Raw genomic sequence first — 22,054 nt, 5'->3', positions numbered from 1 at the left:
ACATAGTGCTGACCTCTCCATCCAAAGAATATTCCAATATCCACATTTAAAACATATCCCAAAACTAATCCCTAATCCTTTTCCAGAAATTTCAATTCTCCCATTGCCACACAAATAGCTAAACAAAATATTGAAAGAGAATATGCCGTTGTTGGTTCGTGGGAAGATACCAATATTACTCTTACAGTGCTGGAACATTATATACCAAGATTTTTCCGAGGAGCCACTCAACTTTACTACAGTAAGTCCACTTATTTAGTTCCCCTAGTGCGGTAAAAAAAATTGTAATTGTTATCGATTATCGTAAATCTCAAAGATTCGCTCTTGCATTGCCTTTATGAAATGACGATGCTAATTTTTAATTTTTTAATCTCAAATTTGGAAATCAAATAAAGATATTACAATTACCTTTACCGGAACATGGGGGTAGTCCATTCCAACATTTTGTTATCATTTACTAATCGCCTATATCCTTGATATTTTCCCCCGCCCTTGTTAGGTGACAAGAGTGGTAAATTCAAGAAGAATGCAACACCCCATAACACTAATTTGGAACCGGAAGTTGAGGCAAAATTGAAGATGCAATTTTCCCATGAAATTGAGTTGTACAATTTCTGCAAACAACGTTTGTACAAGCAATATATTGCCATTAAAAAGGAGGAGTTAATGGATAAATACCACTAAGGATATCCAAACTATTGCTAATATATAAAAACAAAAATAAAATTAAATTAGATTAACATTTTATACTGTTCTTTTACCAAATCTGGAGGCTGCAATTTTAAGTTTTTTTTTATACAACTAGAATAAATAATGAATTTTCTACATAGCAAATTAAAAACAAAATTGTTTCTTTTTAAAATTTTGGTTCAATTGAGAAGGTAAGAAATTTAGAATAACCCAGGTCGTTTTTTGACGATTTTATTTTTATGATCTATTTTCACTGTACTGATAAAAGTTTTGATGTAATTTGAATGATTATAGAAACTCAATTTTATGGCATGTAATTTATACAATAATAAAGACAACTTTATATAAAATAAAGAAATTTGATTTTTTTAATTTTAATTTTAGCACACAAATCTCTGAAACTTACGTCCAACCGTCATATGTCTTTGAAGTAATCTTCCCTCACTTAGAGAAAATCATTTTTGATTAAAAAATATTTTTAAATTAACTGAGATTTTCAATCGTTGGATTAAAGATAAAAAGCTTCAAATATATACTAAATAATTAAAAACAAGTAAGTAAAAGTAGTAAGTCGTACCCTAAACCACCATTACAGAATTAGTAATCATAAGCATTTGTGGGGTAGCATATAGATCTGGGAGATAAACCGCAGTTGCATATTTAAGAAAATTAAGGGGTACATGTCTATGGGTGCTTTGTGTCAATCTGACTATAGCTCATAGTCAATATTGCCAGGGAAAATGTTCGGTTTACCCTACAAAAACAAAAAAAGTTCCCTACTTTCCCATACATTCCCAAACAATTTTCCCTACTATATTTTTCGTTAAATTTAAAAAATTTTACACAACAAAAATGGTTCTAAGTACTTTATTATCTTAAAACATGAATATGCAATGTATATAACTTAGAATATAAATTTGTATTACCACCACGGTTGCCACAGTTGGTAGAATTCTACCCAAATTAGTAATCTTTTTTGTTAAATCTCTATAAAAATAAAATTTTGGAAAAAGTTTCTATAAACAAATTTTTGTGAGAAATTTTTCTATAGAAATAAAATTTTGACAATAAATTCTATAGAAATAAAATTTTGAGAAAAAATTCCACAGAAATAAAATTTTGAGAAAAATTTTTATAGAAATAATATTTTGAAAAAAATGTCTATAGAAATACAATGTTGACAAAATGTTCTATAGAAATAAAATGTTGACAAAATTTTCTACAGGAATAAAGTTTACCACACATTGTTAAATATCAAGCCTTGCCGGCTTCTAATTTCCTCCTCTAGAGTCACCAACATGTAAAAATTATTACAAATTGTGTTGAGTGAAAATGTCCTACATTGTGGCCCTACGTCCCTACAAGACGCTAAATATTAGAAAAACCATACATATAGGGAATTTCCCCTACTTCTAGCAACACTGGCTGTGTTGATATTGCACCTACGAAGTTAGTATGCCACTAATATTGAGCCCATTATTAAAAAAGAGAAAATCGTTAAATTAGTGTGGGTAATAAATACAAATTTGTAAAAATCGAGCAATATTCTTATGTAAGAGTTACAAGTACGTATAAGTACGATCGGCTAGTACATCAAAATTTGAAATTTGAGTAACATTGGTTAATAAATAAGAGTACTATGGCCAAGTTTGGGAAAATCGAGCGATGCATATATATGGAAGCTATATCTAAATCTGAACCAATTTGCATAAAATTTGTCGGGTTTGATTAATACCACAAAAGGTTTCCTTGTGCAAGATTTGAGTAAGATCAGTTAGGAAATGAGGCCTGTGTGGTCAAACATAAGGTTATTAGGGGCGAATTTTTCAAAATCGGGTGATACATATATGGGAGCTATATCTACATCTGAACCGATTTCGATGAAATTTTGCACATATAGTTAGTACTATAGAGGACTGGATCTAGCCAGCTGTTAGTAAGATCGGTTAATAAATAAGGGTTCTATGGCCAAATTTGGGAAAATCGGGCTATACATATATATGGGAGCTATATCTAAATCTGAACCGATCTCGACGATTTTTTGCACATATAGTCAGTGCTATAAAAGACTACATTTAGCCAAATTTGGGTAAGATCGGTTTATAAATAAGGGTTTTATGGCCAAATTTAGAAAAATCGGGCGGTACATATATATGGGAGCTATAGCTAAATCTGAACCGATTTCGATGATTTTTTGCACATATAGTTAGTGCCATAGAAGATTATATTTAGCCAACTTTGAGTAAGATCGGTTGATAAATAAAGGTTTTGTGGCCAAATTTGGGAAAATCGGGCGATACATATATATGAGAGCTATATCTAATCTGAACCGATTTGGATGAAATTTTGCAGACTTGAAGGGCGATGGAAAAGATTACCTTTTGCCAAATTTGGTGACGATCCGTTTGAAAAAACACGCAACGTGACCCCATTTGTCGAAATAGGGCGATACATACATATGGGGGCTATATCTAAATTTGATCCGATTTCTCCCAAATTCAATAGCGTTCGTCCTTGTGCCCAAAAAACTCTCTGTACCAAATTTCATCAAAATCGGTTAATAATTGCGACCGGAATCCTGTGAACAACAAATACATGGACAGACGGACGGACGGACGGACGGCCACCAAGCGCTAGATCGACTCAGGAGGTGATTCTGAGTCGATCGGTATATATTTTATGGGGTCAAAAATCAATATTTCTGGTAGGCACATTTTTTGGCCGATCAAACTTATTATACCCTGGTTTAGGGTATAAAAATATTCTTTATTTATAACATCCTTTGTACATGTACCAAAATCCTTAAGGGAAAGTCAAAAAAAAAGCCTAAGAATTATTTTGAGGATTTTGCAGTTTTTTTAATTAAGAAAACATTTTTATACCCTCCGCCATAGGATGGGGGTATATTATTTGTCATTCCGTTTGTAACACATCGAAATATTGCTCTAAGACCCCATAAAGTATATATATTCTGGGTCGTGGTGAAATTCTGAGTAGATCTGAGCATGTCCGTCCGTCCGTCCGTCCGTCTGTTGAAATCACGCTAACTTCCGAACGAAACAAGCTATCGACTTGAAACTTGGCACAAGTAGTTGTTATTGATGTAGGTCGGATGGTATTGCAAATGGGCCATATCGGTCCACTTTTACCTATAGCCCCCATATAAACGGACCCCCAAATTTGGCTTGCGATTGCTCTAAGAGAAACAAATTTCATCCGATCGGGCTGAAATTTGGTACATGGTGTAAGTATATGGTTTCTAACAACTATGCAAAAATAGGTCCACATTGGTCAATAATTACATATATAGCCCCCATATAAACCGATCCCCCGATTTGGCTTGCGGAGCCTCTAAGAGAAACAAATTTCACCCGATTCGGCTGAAATTTGGTACGTGGTGTTAAGATATAGCCTCAAATACCCATGCAAAAATTGGTCGAAATCGGTCCATAATTATATATAGCCCCCATATAAACCGATTCCCAGATTTGACCTCCGGAGCCCCTTGGAAGAGCAAAATTCATCCGATTTGATTGAAATTTGGTACGTGATGTTAGTGTATGTTATCCAACATTCAAGCAGGAATTGGTTCATATCAGTCCATAATTATGTATAGCCCCATATAAACCTATCCCCAGATTTGAACTCCGGTGCCTTTTGGAGAAGCAAAATTCATCCGATCTGGTTGAAATATGGTACGTGGTGGTGGTATATGATATTTAATAGACATGCCAAAAGTGGAATTGGTTCATATCAGTCCATACCCAGCAAAAAAAATTGGAAGTTTTTCCAAAGGCACAACTTTAAAAGCACTTCCAGAATATGCACTCCCAATGATGTTCTTTATTTTAACTAAACACAAAAAAAATTTCATGAAAATTTTTCCAATTAAAATTTTAATTGAGTTTTAAAAAATATTCAATTAAAAATTTAATTGATTCAACATATTTTTTAATTGAAACAAAAATCAATCACAAAAATAATAGTATCAATTATTTTTTTAATTGGATCAATTAACTTTTTAATTGACCTTCAATTAATTTTTTAATTGATACTATCATTTCTGTGATTGAAGACATTTCAATTAAAAATTAATTGGATCAATTAATTTCGTGATTGAATCAGAAAAAAATTTTTTTGTGTGTACCCAGGAAGTTCTTTTAATTCAGTTTTTATAACTTGGTTTTTTCATACTTTTAATGGGTAATGTTAACTTAACTTTTTCAAATAGGTTAAAACAGGGTAAAAATTCATAAAATGGTACAAATCATTTAAATTTTGTCGAAAAAAATGTTAAATCCAATCTGAAAAAATTGTGAATTTTTGAAAATATTTGAGATCAAACGTTTCCCACAAACGTTAGAATCCATTAAAAATTTTAAAACATTATGAAAATAATTTTTTGACAAAATATCACAGAATTTCTATACCTTGCTCCACACTGTGGAACAGGGTATTATAAGTTAGTGCATATGTTTGCAACACCCAGAAGGAGACGAGATAGACACATGGTGTCTTTGGCAAAAATGCTCAGGGTGGGCTCCTGAGTCGATATAGCGATGTCCGTCTGTCCGTCTGTCCGTGAACACATTTTTGTAATCAAAGTCTAGGTCGCAGTTTTAGTCCAATCGACTTCAAATTTGGCACAAGTATGTGTTTAGCTCAGAATAGATCCCTATTGATTTTGGAAGAAATCGGTTCTGATTTAGATATAGCTCCCATATATATATTTCGCCCGATATGGACTTATATGGCCCCAGAAGCCAGAGTTTTACCCTAATTTGCTTAAAATTTTGCACAGGGAGTAGAATTAGCATTGTAGCTGTGCGTGCCAAATTTGGTTGAAATCGGTTCAGATTTAGATATAGCTCCCATATATATCTTTCGCCCGATATGGACTAATACGGTCCCAGAAGCCAGAGTTTTACTCCAATTTGGTTGAAATTTTGCACAGGGAGTAGGATTAGCATTGTAGCTGTGCGTGCCAAATTTGGTTGAAATCGGTTCAGATTTAGATATAGCTCCCATATATAGCTTTCGCCCGATTTACACTCATATGACCACAGAGGCCAATTTTTTGCTCCGATTTATTTGAAATTTTGCACAGGGAGTAGATTTAGCATTGTAGCTATGCATGCTAAATTTGGTTGAAATCGGTTCAGATTTAGATATAGCTCCAATATATAGCTTTCGCCCGATTTACACTCATATGACCACAGAGGCCAATTTTGTGCTGCGATTTAGTTGAAATTTTGCACATGGAGTAGATTTAGCATTGTAGCTATGGGTGCCAAATTTGATTGAAATCGGTTCAGATTTATATATAGCTCCCATATATAGCTTTCGCCCGATTTACACTCATATGACCACAGAGGCCAATTTTAACTCCGATTTAGTTGAAATTTTGCACAGGGAGTAGATTTAGCATTGTAGCTATGGGTGCCAAATTTGATTGAAATCGGTTCAGATTTAGATATAGCTCCCATATATATGTTTTTCTGATTTCGACAAAAATGGTCAAAATACCAACATTTTCCTTGTAAAATTGCCACTGCTTAGTCGAAAAGTTTTAAAAATGGCTCTAATTTTCCTAAACTTCTAATACATATATATCGAGCGATAAATCATAAATAAACTTTTTCGAAGTTTCCTTAAAATTGCTTCAGATTTAAACGTTTCCCATATTTTTTTACTAACATTGTGTTCCACCCTAGTGCATTAGCCGACTTAAATTTTGAGTCTAAAGATTTTGTAGAAGTCTATCAAATTCTTTCAGATCGAGTGGTATTTAAATGTATGTATTTGGGACAAACCTTTATATATAGCCCCCAACACATTTGACGGATGTGATATGGTATCGAAGATTTAGATCTACAAAGTGGTGCAGGGTATAATAAAGTCGGCTCCGCCCGACTTTAGACTTTCCTTACTTGTTTAATTTACATCCAAAACATTGAATTCGGATCACACCTAAAGAAGTGATGCAAATTCAGTGCAACGGCTGTTGAAATGGAGGACTTCCGTCCTATGACAAGCCCATGTTAAATTCATCGCTTCTGCGTCAATTTTGCACCACTACCGGATCCAAAAAGAACATTTTCATTACTTTTTTGGCGACGCTTGTTTTGCTGGGTAATTATATAAAGCCCCATATAAACCGATCCCCAGATTTGAACTCCGGTGCCTTTTGGAGAAGCAAAATTCATCCGATCTGGTTGAAATATGGTACGTGGTGGTGGTATATGATATTTAATAGCCATGCCAAAAGTGGTCCTTATCAGTCCATAATCATATATAGCCCCCATATAAACCGATCCCGAGATTTGGTTTTGGAGCCTCTTGGAGGAGCAAATTTCATCCGAGTCATTGAAATTTGATACATTGTGCTAGTATTTGGCCGTTAAAAACCATGCCTAATTAGGTCCATATCGGTCTATAGTTATATATAGTCCTCAGATAAATCGATCCCCAATCACACAAAAATTGGTCAATATCAATTTCATAATTGTATATAGCCCCCATATAAGCGACCCCCATATTTCAATTCTGGCTCTCTACCACGTATGGACTAACTCACAATTTAGAAAACGATGTTAAGAAGTTTCAAGATACCACAACCCAAGTAATTCGATTGTGGATGACAGTCTTTCGTAGAAGTTTCAACGCAATCAATGGTGGAGGGTACATAAGATTCGGCCTGGCCGAACTTACGGCCGTATATACTTGTTTTTTTTTTCTCAAAATATATAAATTTCTTAAACAACATAAAACTATTTTTAATAAAATTTTTTCAATTTGACAAAAAATTATAAACTTATTTTTGTCATATTGCAATTAGTAAAATATTTTAGTTAACATTTGCTAAAAAAACCTACATTTTCTTCAATGGTTATATTAAAAAAAAAAAACTATATCCCGCCCATATGAAAATTCTTATGTGTGAGTCATGTTTTTTTTTTTGTGAGTGTATGTTATGCAAAATTTCTTTAGATCTTTCCTCTTTCCTCTTCAATGGTATTTCTTCAATGCATCGCAGCAACGTAATAACTAACTCTCATCTTTTAGTGCTTCATTTTCTTCTTACTCAATTTTTTACTTCTCCTTGCATTTCAAGCTTAATTGATTACAAAGTAGATGGCAAATTTGAATATAATTCCATACATTTCGCAAAAAAAAATTTTTTTTTGAAAATTTGGTTCATTGACTAAGACCCCCTGTGGGTTATTTCTTACCTTCATTATTTTCTCAGCTATATACCCTAAATGCCGATGCATTGAATAATACCAAAAGAGCTGAAACCGATATACTCTTCTTCAATCGTGTACCCAAAACTGGTAGTGTCCAAATGATTAATTTACTCCAAAAACTTGGCAAGATCCATGACTTCGAAGTGGATGTTGATCAGCAACAAGGAGGCATAAGAACCCTACTGGAGGACGATGAAATTGAGAACACTATCGATAATATTGGAAATTTGGATGAAGGCACAGTGTTTGTTAGTCATGTGAATTTTATGAATTTCACCGACTATGAAGAGCCACGACCCATCTATATGAATATGGTAAGGGATCCTGTGGAAAGGATAATCAGTTGGTATTATTACATACGTGCCCCCTGGGTATTTGTCCCAAAAAGATTGAAAAACAACAAACCAATGCCCAATCCCAAATGGGCAAATACCGAATTCGATCAATGTGTTTTGAGTAAGGACAAGGCTTGTACATATATCGAGGGTTCCGGATTTGAGAGAACGGGTGATCATAGGCGGCAGACTCTATTCTTTTGTGGTCACAACGAGCATAAATGCATGTAAGTCGAAGTGAATCAAGTGAATTCTTCATCGAATCATGGAATACGATTTTTTTTTTTTTGATTTAAGGCCTTTCAATACCCGTTTGCCTTTGGAATTGGCCAAACGTACTGTGGAGAAAGAATATGCTGTAGTAGGTACATGGGAGGATACCAATGTTACCTTAACGGTTTTTGAAAACTATATACCACGCTATTTTATGGGAGCTTCCAAATTGTATTACAGTAAGTTCTTTGGTCTCTGTATATTACACTTGTCCATATTCTTAATGCCGTATGAACTCTTTTCTCTCCCAGTGGACTTGCATGCCGATCATAAAAATAGCAATCCCATGAAACCCCATATCAGTGAAGAGATTAAGAATATGGTACGCCGTAATTTCACACGTGAAATTGAATTCTATCAATTTTGTCGACAACGCTTGCATAAACAATATTTTGCCTTGAAGAAGCAAGATCTACTCGCCCTAGAGATGAGGGATCAAAAACAAAAAATGTCATTTCTTAATAAGGCTTTATTGAAATTAAATTAAGGTTTCATTCATTTAAAATTGATTATAAATAAAAAAAATATAAATATAAAATTTAAATTTATTTTTTTATTATATATTCCACAAATAAATAAGCTTCCGTACAAAAAAAAACAAGTATAAACGGCCGTAAGTTCGGCCAGGCCGAATCTTATGTACCCTCCACCATGGATTGCGTAGAAACTTCTACGAAAGACTGTCATCCACAATCGAATTACTTGGGTTGTGGTATCTTAAATCGTTTTCTAACTTGTGAGTTAGTCCATACGTGGTACACATTAGACAAAAAAAGTATGTGTAGGTAAGTCTACAAATAATTACGAAGTTTCAAGTCGATAGCTTGTTTCGTTCGGAAGTTAGCGTGATTTCAACAGACGGACGGACGGATGGACATGCTTAGATTGACTCAGAATTTCACCACGATCCAGAATATATATACTTTATGGGGTCTTAGAGCAATATTTCGATGTATTACAAACGGAATGGCAAAGTTAATATACCACCCCCCATCCTATGGTGGAGGGTATAATAAAAATTTTACAAAATTTTCTATAGAAATAAGATTTTGAGAAAATTTTTTAGAGAAGTAAAATTTTGAGAAAATTTTCCAGAGAAATAAAATTTTGAGAAAATTTTCTATAGAAATAAAATTTTGAGAAAATTTTCTAGAGAAATAAAATTTTGAGAAAATTTTTTAGAGAAATAAAATTTTGAGGAAATTTTCTATAGAATTAAAATTTTGACAAAATTTTCTATAGAAATAAAATTTTGACAAAATTTTCTATCAAAATAAAATTTTGACAATATTATCTATAGAATTAAAATTTTGACAAAATTTTCTATAGAAATAACATTTTGAGAAAATTTTTTAGAGAAATAAAATTTTGAGAAAATTTTCCAGAGAAATAAAATTTTGAGAAAATTTTCTATAGAAATAAAATTTTGAGAAAATTTTCTAGAGAAATAAAATTTTGAGAAAATTTTTTAGAGAAATAAAATTTTGAGGAAATTTTCTATAGAGGTAAAATTTTGAGAAAATTTTCTAGAGAAATAAAATTTTGAGGAAATTTTCGATAGAGGTAAAATTTTGAGAAAATTTTCTAGAGAAATAAAATTTTGAGGAAATTTTCTATAGAATTAAAATTTTGACAAAATTTTCTATAGAAATAAAATTTTGACAAAATTTTCTATCAAAATAAAATTTTGACAATATTATCTATAGAATTAAAATTTTGACAAAATTTTCTATAGAAATAACATTTTGAGAAAATTTTTTAGAGAAATAAAATTTTGAGAAAATTTTCTATAGAGGTAAAAATTTGAGAAAACCTTCTAGAGAAATAAAATTTTGAGAAAATTTTCTATATACATAAAAGTTTGACAAAATTTTCGATAAAAATAAAATTTTGAGAAAATTTTCTATAGAGCTAAAATTTTGAGAAAACTTTCTAGAGAAATAAAATGTTGAGAAATTTTCCTATAGAAATAAAATTTAGACAAAATTTTCTATAGAAATAAAATTTTGACAAATTTTCTATAAAACTAAAATTTTGACAATATTATCTATGGAATTAAAATTTTGACAAAATTTTCTGTAGAAATAAAATGTACACAAAATTTTCTGTAGAAATAAAATTTAGACAAAATTTTCTGTAGAAATAAAATTTAGACAAAATTTTCTATAGAAATAAAACTTAGATAAAATTTTCTATAGAAATAAAATTTTGACAAAATTTTCTATAAAAATAAAATTTTGACAATGTTATCTATAGAATTAAAATTTTGAAAAAAATTCTAGAGAAATAAAATTTTGACAAAATTTTCCATAAACATAAAATTTTGACAATATTATCTATAGAAATTAGATATTGAGAAAATTTTCTATAGAGCTAAAATTTTAAGAAAATTTTCTAGAAAAATAAAATTTTGCGAAATTTTTCTATAGAAATAAAATTAAGACAAAATTGTCTATAGAAATAAAATTTTGACAAAATTTTCTATAAAAATAAAATGTTGACAATATTATCTATAGAATTAAAATTTTGACAAAATTTTCTATAGAAATAAAATTTTGACAAAATTTTCTATAAAAATAAAATTTTGACAGTATTATCTATAGAAATAAAATTTTGACAAAATTTTCTAAAGAAATAAAATTTTAACAAAATTTTATATACAAATAAAATTTTGACAAAATTTTCTATAGAAATAAAATTTTGACAAAATTTTCTTTACAAATAAAATTTTGACAAATTTTCTATAAAAATAAAATTTTGACAATATTATCTATAGATATTATCTATACAATTTGACAAAATTTTCTATAGAAATAAAATTTCCACAAAATTTTTTATAGAAATAAAATTTTGACAAAATTTTCTTTAGAAATAAAATTTTGAGAAAATTTTCTAGAGAAATAAAATTTTGAGAAAATTTTTTAGAGAAATAAAATTTTGAGAAAACTTTCTATAGAGGTAAAATTTTGAGAAAATTTTCTAGAGAAATAAAATTTTGTGGAAATTTTCTATAGAGGTAAAATTTTGAGAAAATTTTCTAGAGAAATAAAATTTTGAGGAAATTTTATATAGAATTAAAATTTTGACAAAATTTTCTATAGAAATAAAATTTTGACAAAATTTTCTATAGAAATAAAATTTTGACAAAATTTTCTATAAAAATAAAATTTTGACAATATTATCTATAGAATTTAAATTTTGACAAAATTTTCTATAGAAATAACATTTTGAGAAAATTTTTTAGAGAAATAAAATTTTGAGAAAATTTTCTATATACGTAAAAGTTTGACAAAATTTTCGATAAAAATAAAATTTTGACACTATTATCTATAGAATAAAAATTTTACAAAATTTTCTATAGAAATAAGATTTTGAGAACATCTTTTAGAGAAGTAAAATTTTGAGAAAATTTTCTAGAGAAATAAAATTTTGAGAAAATTTTCTATATACATAAAATTTGACAAAATTTTCTATAAAAATAAAATTTTGACAATATTATCTATAGAAATAAAATTTTGAGAACATTTTTTAGAGAAATAAAATATTGAGAAAATTTTCTATAGAGTTAAAATTTTGAGAAAACTTTCTAGAGAAATAAAATTTTGAGAAATTTTCCTATAGGAATAAAATTTAGATAAAATTTTCTATAGAAATAAAATTTTGACAAATTTTCTATAAAAATAAAATTTTGATAATATTATCTATAGAATTAAAATTTTGACAAAATTTTCTATAGAAATAAAATTTTGACAAAATTTTCTGTAGAAATAAAATTTAGACAAAATTTTCTGTAGATATAAAATTTAGACAAAATTTTCTATAGAAATAAAACTTAGATAAAATTTTCTATAGAAATAAAATTTTGACAAAATTTTCTATAAAAATAAAATTTTAACAATGTTATCTATAGAATTAAAATTTTGAAAAAAAATTCTAGAGAAATAAAATTTTGACAAAATTTTCTATAAACATAAAATTTTGACAATATTATCTATAGAAATTAGATATTGAGAAAATTTTCTATAGAGCTAAAATTTTAAGAAAATTTTCTAGAAAAATAAAATTTTGCGAAATTTTTCTATAGAAATAAAATTTAGACAAAATTTTCTATAGAAATAAAATTTTGACAAAATTTTCTATAAAAATAAAATTTTGACAATATTATCTATAGAATTAAAATTTAGAAAAAAATTTCTAGCGAAATAAAATTTTGACAAAAATTTTTGTAAATATAAAAGTTTGAAAAAATTCTCTATAAAAATAAAATTTTGACGTTATTATCTATAGAAATACAATTTTGTCAACATTTTCTACAGAAATAAAATTTTGACAAAATTTTCTATAGAAATAAAATTTTGACAAAATTTTCTATAGAAATAAAATTTTAACAAAATTTTCTATAGAAATAAAATTTTGTCACAATTTTCTATAGTAATAAAATTTTGACAATATTTGCTTTAGAAATTAAATTTCGACAAAATTTCTAATAGAAATGAAAAATTTTTGTCGAAAATAGGCGATTTTAATTTTTGGTAAATTTTTCTTCAAATTTTGGTAAATTATTTTTGGCCCTAGTGGCAACAGTAATCTTGATCCATCTAAAATTGCGGAAGTGATCCTACCTTGACATAAAATTTAACTAATGTGATGTCTAGTGAACAATTGTTATGCCTGAAACTATGCAAAGAAAATTTTATAAAAAGGGTTCTCCCATGAACTGGATTAATTTTCGATTAAATTCACATAAAATGATTTTTATTTAAATCAAGTTTGTTAAAAAAACGCTAGTTTATTTATTTATTTTATAATGCTAATTTACTTATTTAAAACTCGAAAAATTCAATTTTTTTTAATTCATGGCCACATCCAAAAAATTGAAATTTCGATAAAAATTCTCGAAAAATTCAAGTTTTTATATGAAAAAATTATGTTGGCCATAACTCAATAGATATGGGTCCCTAGAGCGAAAAGGACGTTAATTCATGGCCACCCCCAAAAAATCAAAATTTCGATGAAAATCCTCGAAAAATTCAAATGTTTGTATGAAACTCTTATTTTGGCCATAACTCATTATATATGCGTCTAATAGCGAAAAGTATCTCAATTCGTGACCACCCCTAAAAAATCAAAATTTCGATGAAGAATAAAAATTTTGATGAAAATTCTCGAAAAAATTCAATTTATATATGAAAAACTTATTTATGCCATAACTCCTTAAATATGCGTCATAGAGCGAAAAGGACGTTAATTCATGGCAACCCCCCAAAAATCTTCCAAAATTCAAAAAAAAAAAAGGTTTTTATCTTTATGAATGATACGCTTTTTATAAAATTTATTGTGCCACTTTGTATTGCAAGTGACACTTATTGTGATTCTCAAAGGCAACGCAGATGGAAATATAAAAAATATGTCCCCTTATTTTCTCTAGACTGTTCATGGGATTTAGATAGGAGATTTTAACCGAAGGTGATAAATTTTCGGTGGCTTGGATCTTCCCAGCAAAAAAGCGAAGCAAAGGAAATTTTCATTTTGGATTCGGAAGTGATTCAAAATTGGCTCAGAATCTTACTCTTTTTAGGAATCCGCTGCATTTTCATGTATGTGATGCCATGTGATGATGTATTTAGGATTTCATTAAAAAAAAGTAGGAAAACCTTATGAAAATAATTTTTTTCCCAAGCTGTCACATACTTCTCACGAAGCTTGTTTGGTAATTTTAATGAAACAAGATTAACTCCTTTGAACTCATTCGTTAGGTGTTGGGATTTATTATAATGCCTTCTCTTCGCCCTCCTATTACTTTTCATCAACTTTACATGGCCCTCTAAATAACATGCTATGACTTTGATCCCATACAAACCGTACCTTTCCAGCTCTCCAAACTATCTGCCCAACGTCTCAATAATACTCGTCATGCCGACATTGATGTCATCTTCTTTAGTCGATCTACAAAAGTTGGTAGTGAGGCTTTATTGGAACTTTTCGATGCCATAAAGGGTTTCAATGATTACACTGTAGATCGCCGAGGATTAACGCAAATGATGAAACCCAGCATGGAGAGGTGGGAACAAAGAGAAATTGCCAAACGAATTGTTGATCTAGAAGAGCCATCGGTCTATATATCCCATGTAAATTGGATTGATTTCGATGATTTCGATTTACCCAAACCGATTTATATAAATATGGTTCGAGACCCGGTGGAAAGAGTTGTATCCTGGTATTATTACATCCGGTCATCATATAGGAATGCTATATTTTTTAAAAAGTTTCCCAATAGACAAGTCCCAACTGAGGAATGGTATAAAAAGGATTTTAATCATTGTGTCCGAAGTGGCGATGAAGAATGTCAATATCCCCAAATGGAGGTTCTACAAAACACAAAAGATCAAAAGAGTCAAGCTTTATTCTTTTGTGGTCATAGTCAAGATTGTTTGTAAGTAATGGTCAACACATAGACATATTTGATGATATCATTCGAAGTCATGAGCCATAGGACGGAGTTTATAGGTCTGTTATATACTAAAAAAAAAACACTTTACAAAAATTTTGTCATTACCCATAGGGTTTTGGTATTGATTCCCAGCCACGGTTGCCACTCGAGCCAAAAATAATCGATCAAATTTTTAAGAAAATTTCACCAAAAAACTATGAAATAGAAAAATCTTATTTCGTAATGTTTGTTCAAATTTTTGAGGTGATAAGTTTTGTCAATGTTTATTTCTATAGAAAATGTTGTCAAAATTTTATTTCTATAGAAAACTTTGCCAAAAATTTTATTTCTACACAGAAAAAAATATCACCAAAATATTTCCAATAAAAAAGTCAATTGAAGTTGAAATTTTTTTCAATTAATAAATTAATTGGTATAATTAACTTTTTAATCAAGATAGAAACATTAAGTTAATTAAGTCACTAATTGAAAATTTTAAAATTTTTAAATAAAAAGTTAATTGATACAATTAACTTTTAATCAAATTCGGAAAACTAAGTCGGTTAAAAAAGCGATGAACACTTTTTTTAAATTTTTAATTAAATTTTTTTTCAAACAATTAATTGTTAATCCAAATAAAAATTCTAAGCCAATTCAGAATGTAATTGAACATAGTTACCTTTTTTTAATTAATAAATTAATTGAGTTTTACAATCAACATCAATTAAATTTTTAATTAAATCAATTTAAAAATTAATTGAAATTGAAATCCATTAATTTTTTAATCAAGATTTTTTCTATGCCCAATTAAAACTGTGATTGATACTATCATTTTCGTGATTGAAGACATTTCAATTAAAAAATTAATTGCATCAATTAATTTCGTGATTGAATCAGAAAAAAATTTTTTTTTGTGTGTATAGAAAATCATCAACATTTCATTTCTATAGAAAATTTTGTCAAAATTTTATTTCTATAGAAAATTATGTCAAAATTTTATTTCTATAGAAAATTTTGTCAAAATTTTATTTCCATAGAAAATTTTGTTAAAATTTTATTTCTATAGAAAATTTTGTCAAAATTCCATTTCTATACAAAATTTTTTCAAAACTTTATTTTTATAGAAAATTGTGACAAAATTTTATTTCTATAGATAATTTTATTAAAATGTTATTTCAATAGAAAATTTTGTCCAAATTTTATTTCTATAGAAAATTTTGTCAAAACTTTATTTCTATAGAAAATTTTGTCAACATTCTTTTCTATAGAAAATCTTGTCAATTTTTTTTCTTTAGAAAATAGTGTCAAAATTTTTGTCAAATTTTTATTTCAAGAGAATTTTTTTTTCAAAATTTTTTTTTTTCTGTAGAAATTTTTGCCAAATTTTTATTTCTGTAGAAAATTTTGTCTAATTTTTATTTCAAGAGAAAATTTTGTCAAAATTTTATTTCTGTAGAAATTTTTGCCAAATTTTTATTTCTATGGAAAATGTTGTCAAAATTTTATTTCTATAGACAATTTTGTCAACATTTTATTTGAAGAGAAAATTTTGTCAAAATTTTATTTCAAGAGAAAATTTTTTTCACATTTATATCTCTATAGAAAATTTTGTCAAGATTTTATTTCTATAGGAAATATTGTCAAAATTTTATTTCTATAAAAAATGTTGTCAATAATTTATTTTTATAGAAATTTTTATTAAAATTTTATTTGTATAGAAAATTTTGTCAAAATTTTATTTCGTTGGTGTTGTGTGCATATTTTTTTTTTTAATTTGTTGTACGTCATGTTGATGTATCATATTATTTCTATAGAAAATTTTGTCAAAATTTTATTTCTATAGACAATTTTGTCAAAATTGTATTTGAAGAGAAAATTTTGTCAAAATTTTATTTCAAGTGAAAATTTTTTCAAATTTGTATCTCTAAAGAAAATTTTGTCAAGATTTTATTTCTATAGGAAATATTGTCAAAATTTTATTTCTATAAAAAATGTTGTCAATAATTTATTTTTATAGAAAATTTTATTAAAATTTTATTTGTATAGAAAATTTTGTCAAAATTTTATTTCTATAGAAAATTTTGTCAAATTTTATTTCTATAGATAATTTTGTCAAAATTTTATTACTATTGAAACTTTTGTCAAAATTTTATTTCAAAAGAAAATTTTGTCAAACTTTTCTAAAGAAAATTTTGTCAATTTTTTTTTTCATTATATTTGTTTAGTTCGGCTTGAGGTCATATGAATAAAAACAGATGTTGTTGTTTTTGTTAAGTTGTATTTTTATTTAAAATTATCCAATATTTCGTAACATCTCAGATGTTCGTCTTCTGGGAAATTTTTTAGAAGTAAAGAACAATGAACTTATTCGCAAACGACCTCAAGCCGAACTAAACAAATATAATTAACAGTTTAAAGGTCAACTATCAAACAACAACAATTTTTTTTTTCTATAGACAATTTTGTCAAAATTTTATATTTATATATAGAAATTTTGTCAAAATTATTTTTTTATAGAAAATTTGGTCAAAATTTTATTTCTATGGAAAATTTTGTCAAAATTTTATTTCTATGGAAAATTTTGTCAGCATTTTATTTTCAAGAAAATTTTGTCACAGTTTTATTTCTGTAGAAAATTTTGTCATAATTTTATTCTTATAGAAAATTTTGCCAAAATTTTATTATTATGATTTTTATCTCATAATCTCGGCTGTAGGTCTATAAATTAAACTCGAAATTGTTGGTTTCTAGTTTTTTATTTTCCGATATTTCGGTTGACTTCGTTAGACCGTTTTCAAGGATTTTATCCGATGTCTTGTTACTTCGCTGTCTGGTTTTCTACAAAAAAAAATTTATTACTATAGAAAATTTTGTCAACATTTTATTTTTATAGAAAATTTTGTCAACATTTTATTTCTATAGAAAATTTTGTCAAAATTTTATTTCCATGGAAAATTTTGTCACAGTTTTATTTCTGTAGAAAATTTTGTCAAAATTTTATTTCTATAAAAAAATTTTGTCAGAATACACACAAAAAAATTTTTTTCTGATTCAATCACGAAACTAATTGATCCAATTAATTTTTTAATTGAAATGTCTTCAATCACAGAAATGATAGTATCAATTAAAAAATTAATTGAAGGCCAATTAAAAAATTAATTGATCCAATTAAAAAATTAATTGATACTATTAATTTTTGTGATTGATTTTTGTTTCAATTAAAAAAATTTTTGATTCAATTAAATTTTTAATTGAATATTTTTTAAAACTCAATTAAAATTTTAATTGGAAAATTTTTCGTGAAATTTTTTTCTGTGTAGGTATACTACCTATTTCGATTGCTCTACCTTTTAGCCATCTTCTTTTTCACCTCTGAAGGCAATCTGTACTTGAATTTCTTATTTCCATATTCTTTCTATGCTTTACTCGACATTTAAAATAGTTTTTAATTACCCTAATGGGTTAACAAAACATTTCTGAATGCCTACGAAAAATAACCCATGAAATGCAGTAGTAATCATAATTTCCCCTTCTATATCTTCAACGCTTGAACTCCACGGCTTTTTTTCTAGAATTACAGTAGCATTCATTTCAAACATTTAAGGAATGAAGACTCAACATATTATTTCTATCCATCCATTGACTCTATTCCCAGCTGGCCTCTTTGAGTGCCTATCGATTGAATAATACCCGTAAAGCGGATATTGAGGTGATATTCTTCAATCGTGGTGCCAAAGTAGGCAGTGAAGCATTATTGGAACTCTTCAATGCTTTGGAAAAATACCATGGTATCTATATTGAACGAGAGGGTTTACGTAGGACCAATAAACGTCAACTGAAGCGTTGGGAGCAAAAACAATTGGCCGAAACTATCACGAATTTGGATGAAGGTTCCGTCTATATAGAACATGTGAATTGGATTGATTTCGATGATTTTGAATTACCCAAACCGATTTATATCAATATGGTTAGAGATCCTGTGGAAAGAGTTATATCATGGTATTACTATGTTCGTGGATCCTACAAAAATGCCATAGAATTTAAAAAGGACCCCAATAGGCCTGTGCGACCTGAGTCCTGGTATAAAAAGGATTTTAATGATTGTGTCCGAAGCGGTGATCTCGAGTGCCAGTATATACCATTTACCGTGGTTGATTTTATGCCAAATTTCAAAAGACAATCACTATTCTATTGTGGTCATCATGATGATTGTATGTAAGTATATAGGAAGAAGTATAGGAGGGAGTAATACGTTTAACCCTTTTGGAAAGGGCCTAGAACCTTCTTTGATGATGGCTTATGACTTAGGATATCCTAGTTATTCTTCTATTTGTCAATATAATAGTTTCTCCTTCTCCTCCACCTTACTTAATATCTAGACCCTTTAATTCCCCTGCAGCCATTCAAATGGCCAAAGAACATGTGGAACGTGATTATGCCGTGGTGGGCTCTTGGGAAGATACCAACATCACCTTGAATGTATTTGAAAAATACATACCACGTTTCTTTACTGGTGTCAAAACCATATTTGAAAGTAAGTTTTAATTTTTGATTTTTCTTATTTTATATAAAAATTTTATTTTCTTTTCTTTTAGTTCACAATGAGAAAATCACCAATCGTAATAAGAATAAACGTAAACCCAAAGTGGATCAGGATGTTAAGGATATGATAAGAAAAAATTTCACCCATGAATATGAATTCTATTATTTCTGTAAACAACGTTTGTATAAACAATATTTGGCAGCAAATTTGAAAAATTTAGAAGCTCATGGTCTATTGAATTAGTGAAGAATTCTTATAAGATTTTTTTTAATATATATATGTATTTTTTATTTTTATTAAAAATAATATCTCAATAAAATTATAATTTTATTATTATACAAATTCTTTTAGATCAATGAGAAATAGTTAAAATCAAGGTGGTAAATGTCAATACTTTTACTAAACATAAAATATCAATAAATTTTAAATATAAAATTTTAAATTAAAAATAACAATTATTTACAACGAATGGGGTATAGTTAAGGTTAACATGATAATATTTTTTTATTTTTATTAAAAAAAAAATTCAATAAATTTAAACAAATATATCCTAGCAAAAAAATTGGTAGTTGTTCTAAAGGCACAACTTTAAAAACACTTCCAAAAATGTCCTCCCAAGGAAAAAAGGTTAAAAACAATTTACAAAATAATTAAATTGTGCAAATTATTTAAATTTTTGCAAAAAACTGTTAAATCCATTTTAGAAAAATTATGAATTTTTGAAAATATTTGAAGTCACTTCTTAAGGTGTGACTTTTTTTTCTCTCTATTCAACCGTCGAACGGAACGGACGTGTTTTTTCAATAGCGGATAAACTCATCGTAATAGGTACCTACTACGAATTTCAAGTGTGGTGGGATATTAAGCCACCATGCAGCGAAATTCCAAGTCATCCACTGGGTTGCTAACTTCAGGGCCCAGTGGACGGGTATCGACTGGAGTTATAAATATGGGCAATGACCAAGAGTTAGGCCCAATTAGTCGACCTGTAGACGGGTCGACAGGTGGCGACACTCTGACAAGTCGAACTTTTTCTAAGGTAACGACATCAAAAGGAGGTAATCCCTCACGAAAGAGATTCAAGGAACGCAGAAATGCTTTGTTTATCCTAAAGAAGTTAGGATCAGTCGACCCAAGCACGCTGTCGGCTAAACAAAGCGATTCCTTAAAATGGGCTCAAGGAATTCTTGAGACTGGAAAAAGGGAACGATCGCCGGATGAGCTGCCATCCTCCAAAAGGGATCAAAGATCGTTTGCCTCAGTTGCTAAAGATAGCCTTGTGATGGCTATCATTAATAAAGGAGCATTGGACGGTATGGTTCCAAAGCAAAAATGGGGGGAAATTGAGAATGCTCTGTCTGTCGTCTACTCACAGGTGCTGGAAAAGTTTCCCGGCCCAGATCCTCGACACCAAGAGGCTGGTTGGTATCAAGGACGATTTAAGCTAGTCGCATTTGAGGACCAGAGGTCTATAGAATGTTTTAAAGCTGCTCTGATACTAATTGGTGAAGTTTGGGAAGGAGCTGCTCTAGAGTTAGTCGAGAAGAAAGACATACCGGCTAGACCTAGAGCACATGCCTGGATACCTGCAAACCCTTCTGACCCTGAATCTATTTTAAATAGACTGAAACGATGCAATCCAGATCTTCCAACAGCTGATTGGAAGGTTGGCCGTTTGGATGAAGTGGATGGACCAAGACGGCATGCAGTGTTTATATTGAACACTCAGTCTTTGCCACATCTGGCAAAGTCCCAGGGCCGTGTATGTTATGGCTTTCATTATATCCAAATGAAGGTGTATAAAAACGATCAGCTAAAGGATTCAGAAATGGACAAGCCTCTGTCTGAATCAGAAGTAAGCGGATCCTCTTGCGAAGTCGAGGGAGATACCAAAGTTGAAGACATAGATAGATACCGTATGCGTGAGGAGGCTTCTATTGCCTCAGAACTCACCAAAGTCGAACCTATGGTTATTGCGAGAGTCACCGATATCTCTGAAGAGGACATTCTTGATGACTCGATTGAAGCGGCTGATGTGACGGTTGTTGAAAATCTCGATGGTCCTACGGATCCTCCAGATAAATCTTCATCATTGTAAGGCTGCATGTGCTGCCTTAAAAGTTCTCCTGATGAAAGGGGACATAGACATAGTTCTTATTCAAGAACCATATGTTTATAGAAACAAAATATGTGAATTAAGTACTCCGGGGTTCAAACTATTGCAGTATACTGGTAATGATGTAATTCGAGCCTGTATAATTGCTAAAAACGAGCTTAACTTGTTTCTGCTTCCTTCAATGTGCAATGCAGACACTGTCGTTGCCAATTTAGAAATAGCCAAATGCAAATATTGGGTATCTTCGGTCTATATGGGACATGACAGGGAGATGCCTCCATGTGCCGTTAAGACCTTAGTTGAGGAGTCACTGAAAACAAAGACGAAACTCATAATGGGATGCGATGCGAATGCGCATCATAGTATATGGGAAAGTAGTGATACTAATGCAAGGGGAGAGTCGCTAATAGAGTTTATTTT

General features: G+C 29.3%; 3 protein-coding genes across 5 annotated transcripts in view; all 3 read left to right on the top strand.

The window, feature by feature from the left end:
* Positions 1–742, top strand: part of LOC142233259 (uronyl 2-sulfotransferase homolog pip-like) — a 10,515-nt gene extending 9,773 nt beyond the window's left edge. The window contains exons 3-4 of the mRNA XM_075304107.1: positions 87–241; positions 500–742. Coding sequence (XP_075160222.1) covers positions 87–241; positions 500–684 — 340 coding nt within the window. The 3' untranslated portion in view covers positions 685–742. The remainder of the gene's footprint in view (positions 1–86; positions 242–499) is intronic.
* Positions 1–22,054, top strand: part of pip (heparan sulfate 2-O-sulfotransferase pipe) — a 390,683-nt gene that overhangs the window by 346,225 nt on the left and 22,404 nt on the right. The window contains exons 4-6 of one of the 3 annotated variants that reach the window (XM_075304208.1): positions 18,631–19,190; positions 19,355–19,509; positions 19,571–19,761. The exons of the other annotated variants lie outside the window; for them this stretch is intronic. Of the exons in view, the coding sequence (XP_075160323.1) occupies positions 18,631–19,190; positions 19,355–19,509; positions 19,571–19,761 (906 nt within the window). Of the gene's footprint in view, positions 1–18,630; positions 19,191–19,354; positions 19,510–19,570; positions 19,762–22,054 lie in introns of those variants that run through there. 3 annotated transcript variants of the gene reach the window in all.
* On the top strand, positions 7,804–9,089 carry LOC142233320 (uronyl 2-sulfotransferase homolog pip-like). Its single transcript, XM_075304215.1, has 3 exons — positions 7,804–8,499; positions 8,570–8,724; positions 8,797–9,089. The coding sequence occupies exons 1-3, from the start codon at positions 8,036–8,038 to the stop codon at positions 9,030–9,032; spliced, it is 855 nt and encodes a 284-aa protein (XP_075160330.1). The 5' UTR covers positions 7,804–8,035; the 3' UTR covers positions 9,033–9,089.

Source organism: Haematobia irritans, chromosome 4, assembly GCF_050003625.1.
Source record: "Haematobia irritans isolate KBUSLIRL chromosome 4, ASM5000362v1, whole genome shotgun sequence".
In the NCBI taxonomy this organism is placed as follows: Eukaryota; Metazoa; Arthropoda; class Insecta; order Diptera; family Muscidae; genus Haematobia; species Haematobia irritans.
The sequence above is the reverse complement of the archived record's forward strand: the minus strand, read 5'-3'. Positions and strand labels throughout refer to the sequence as shown.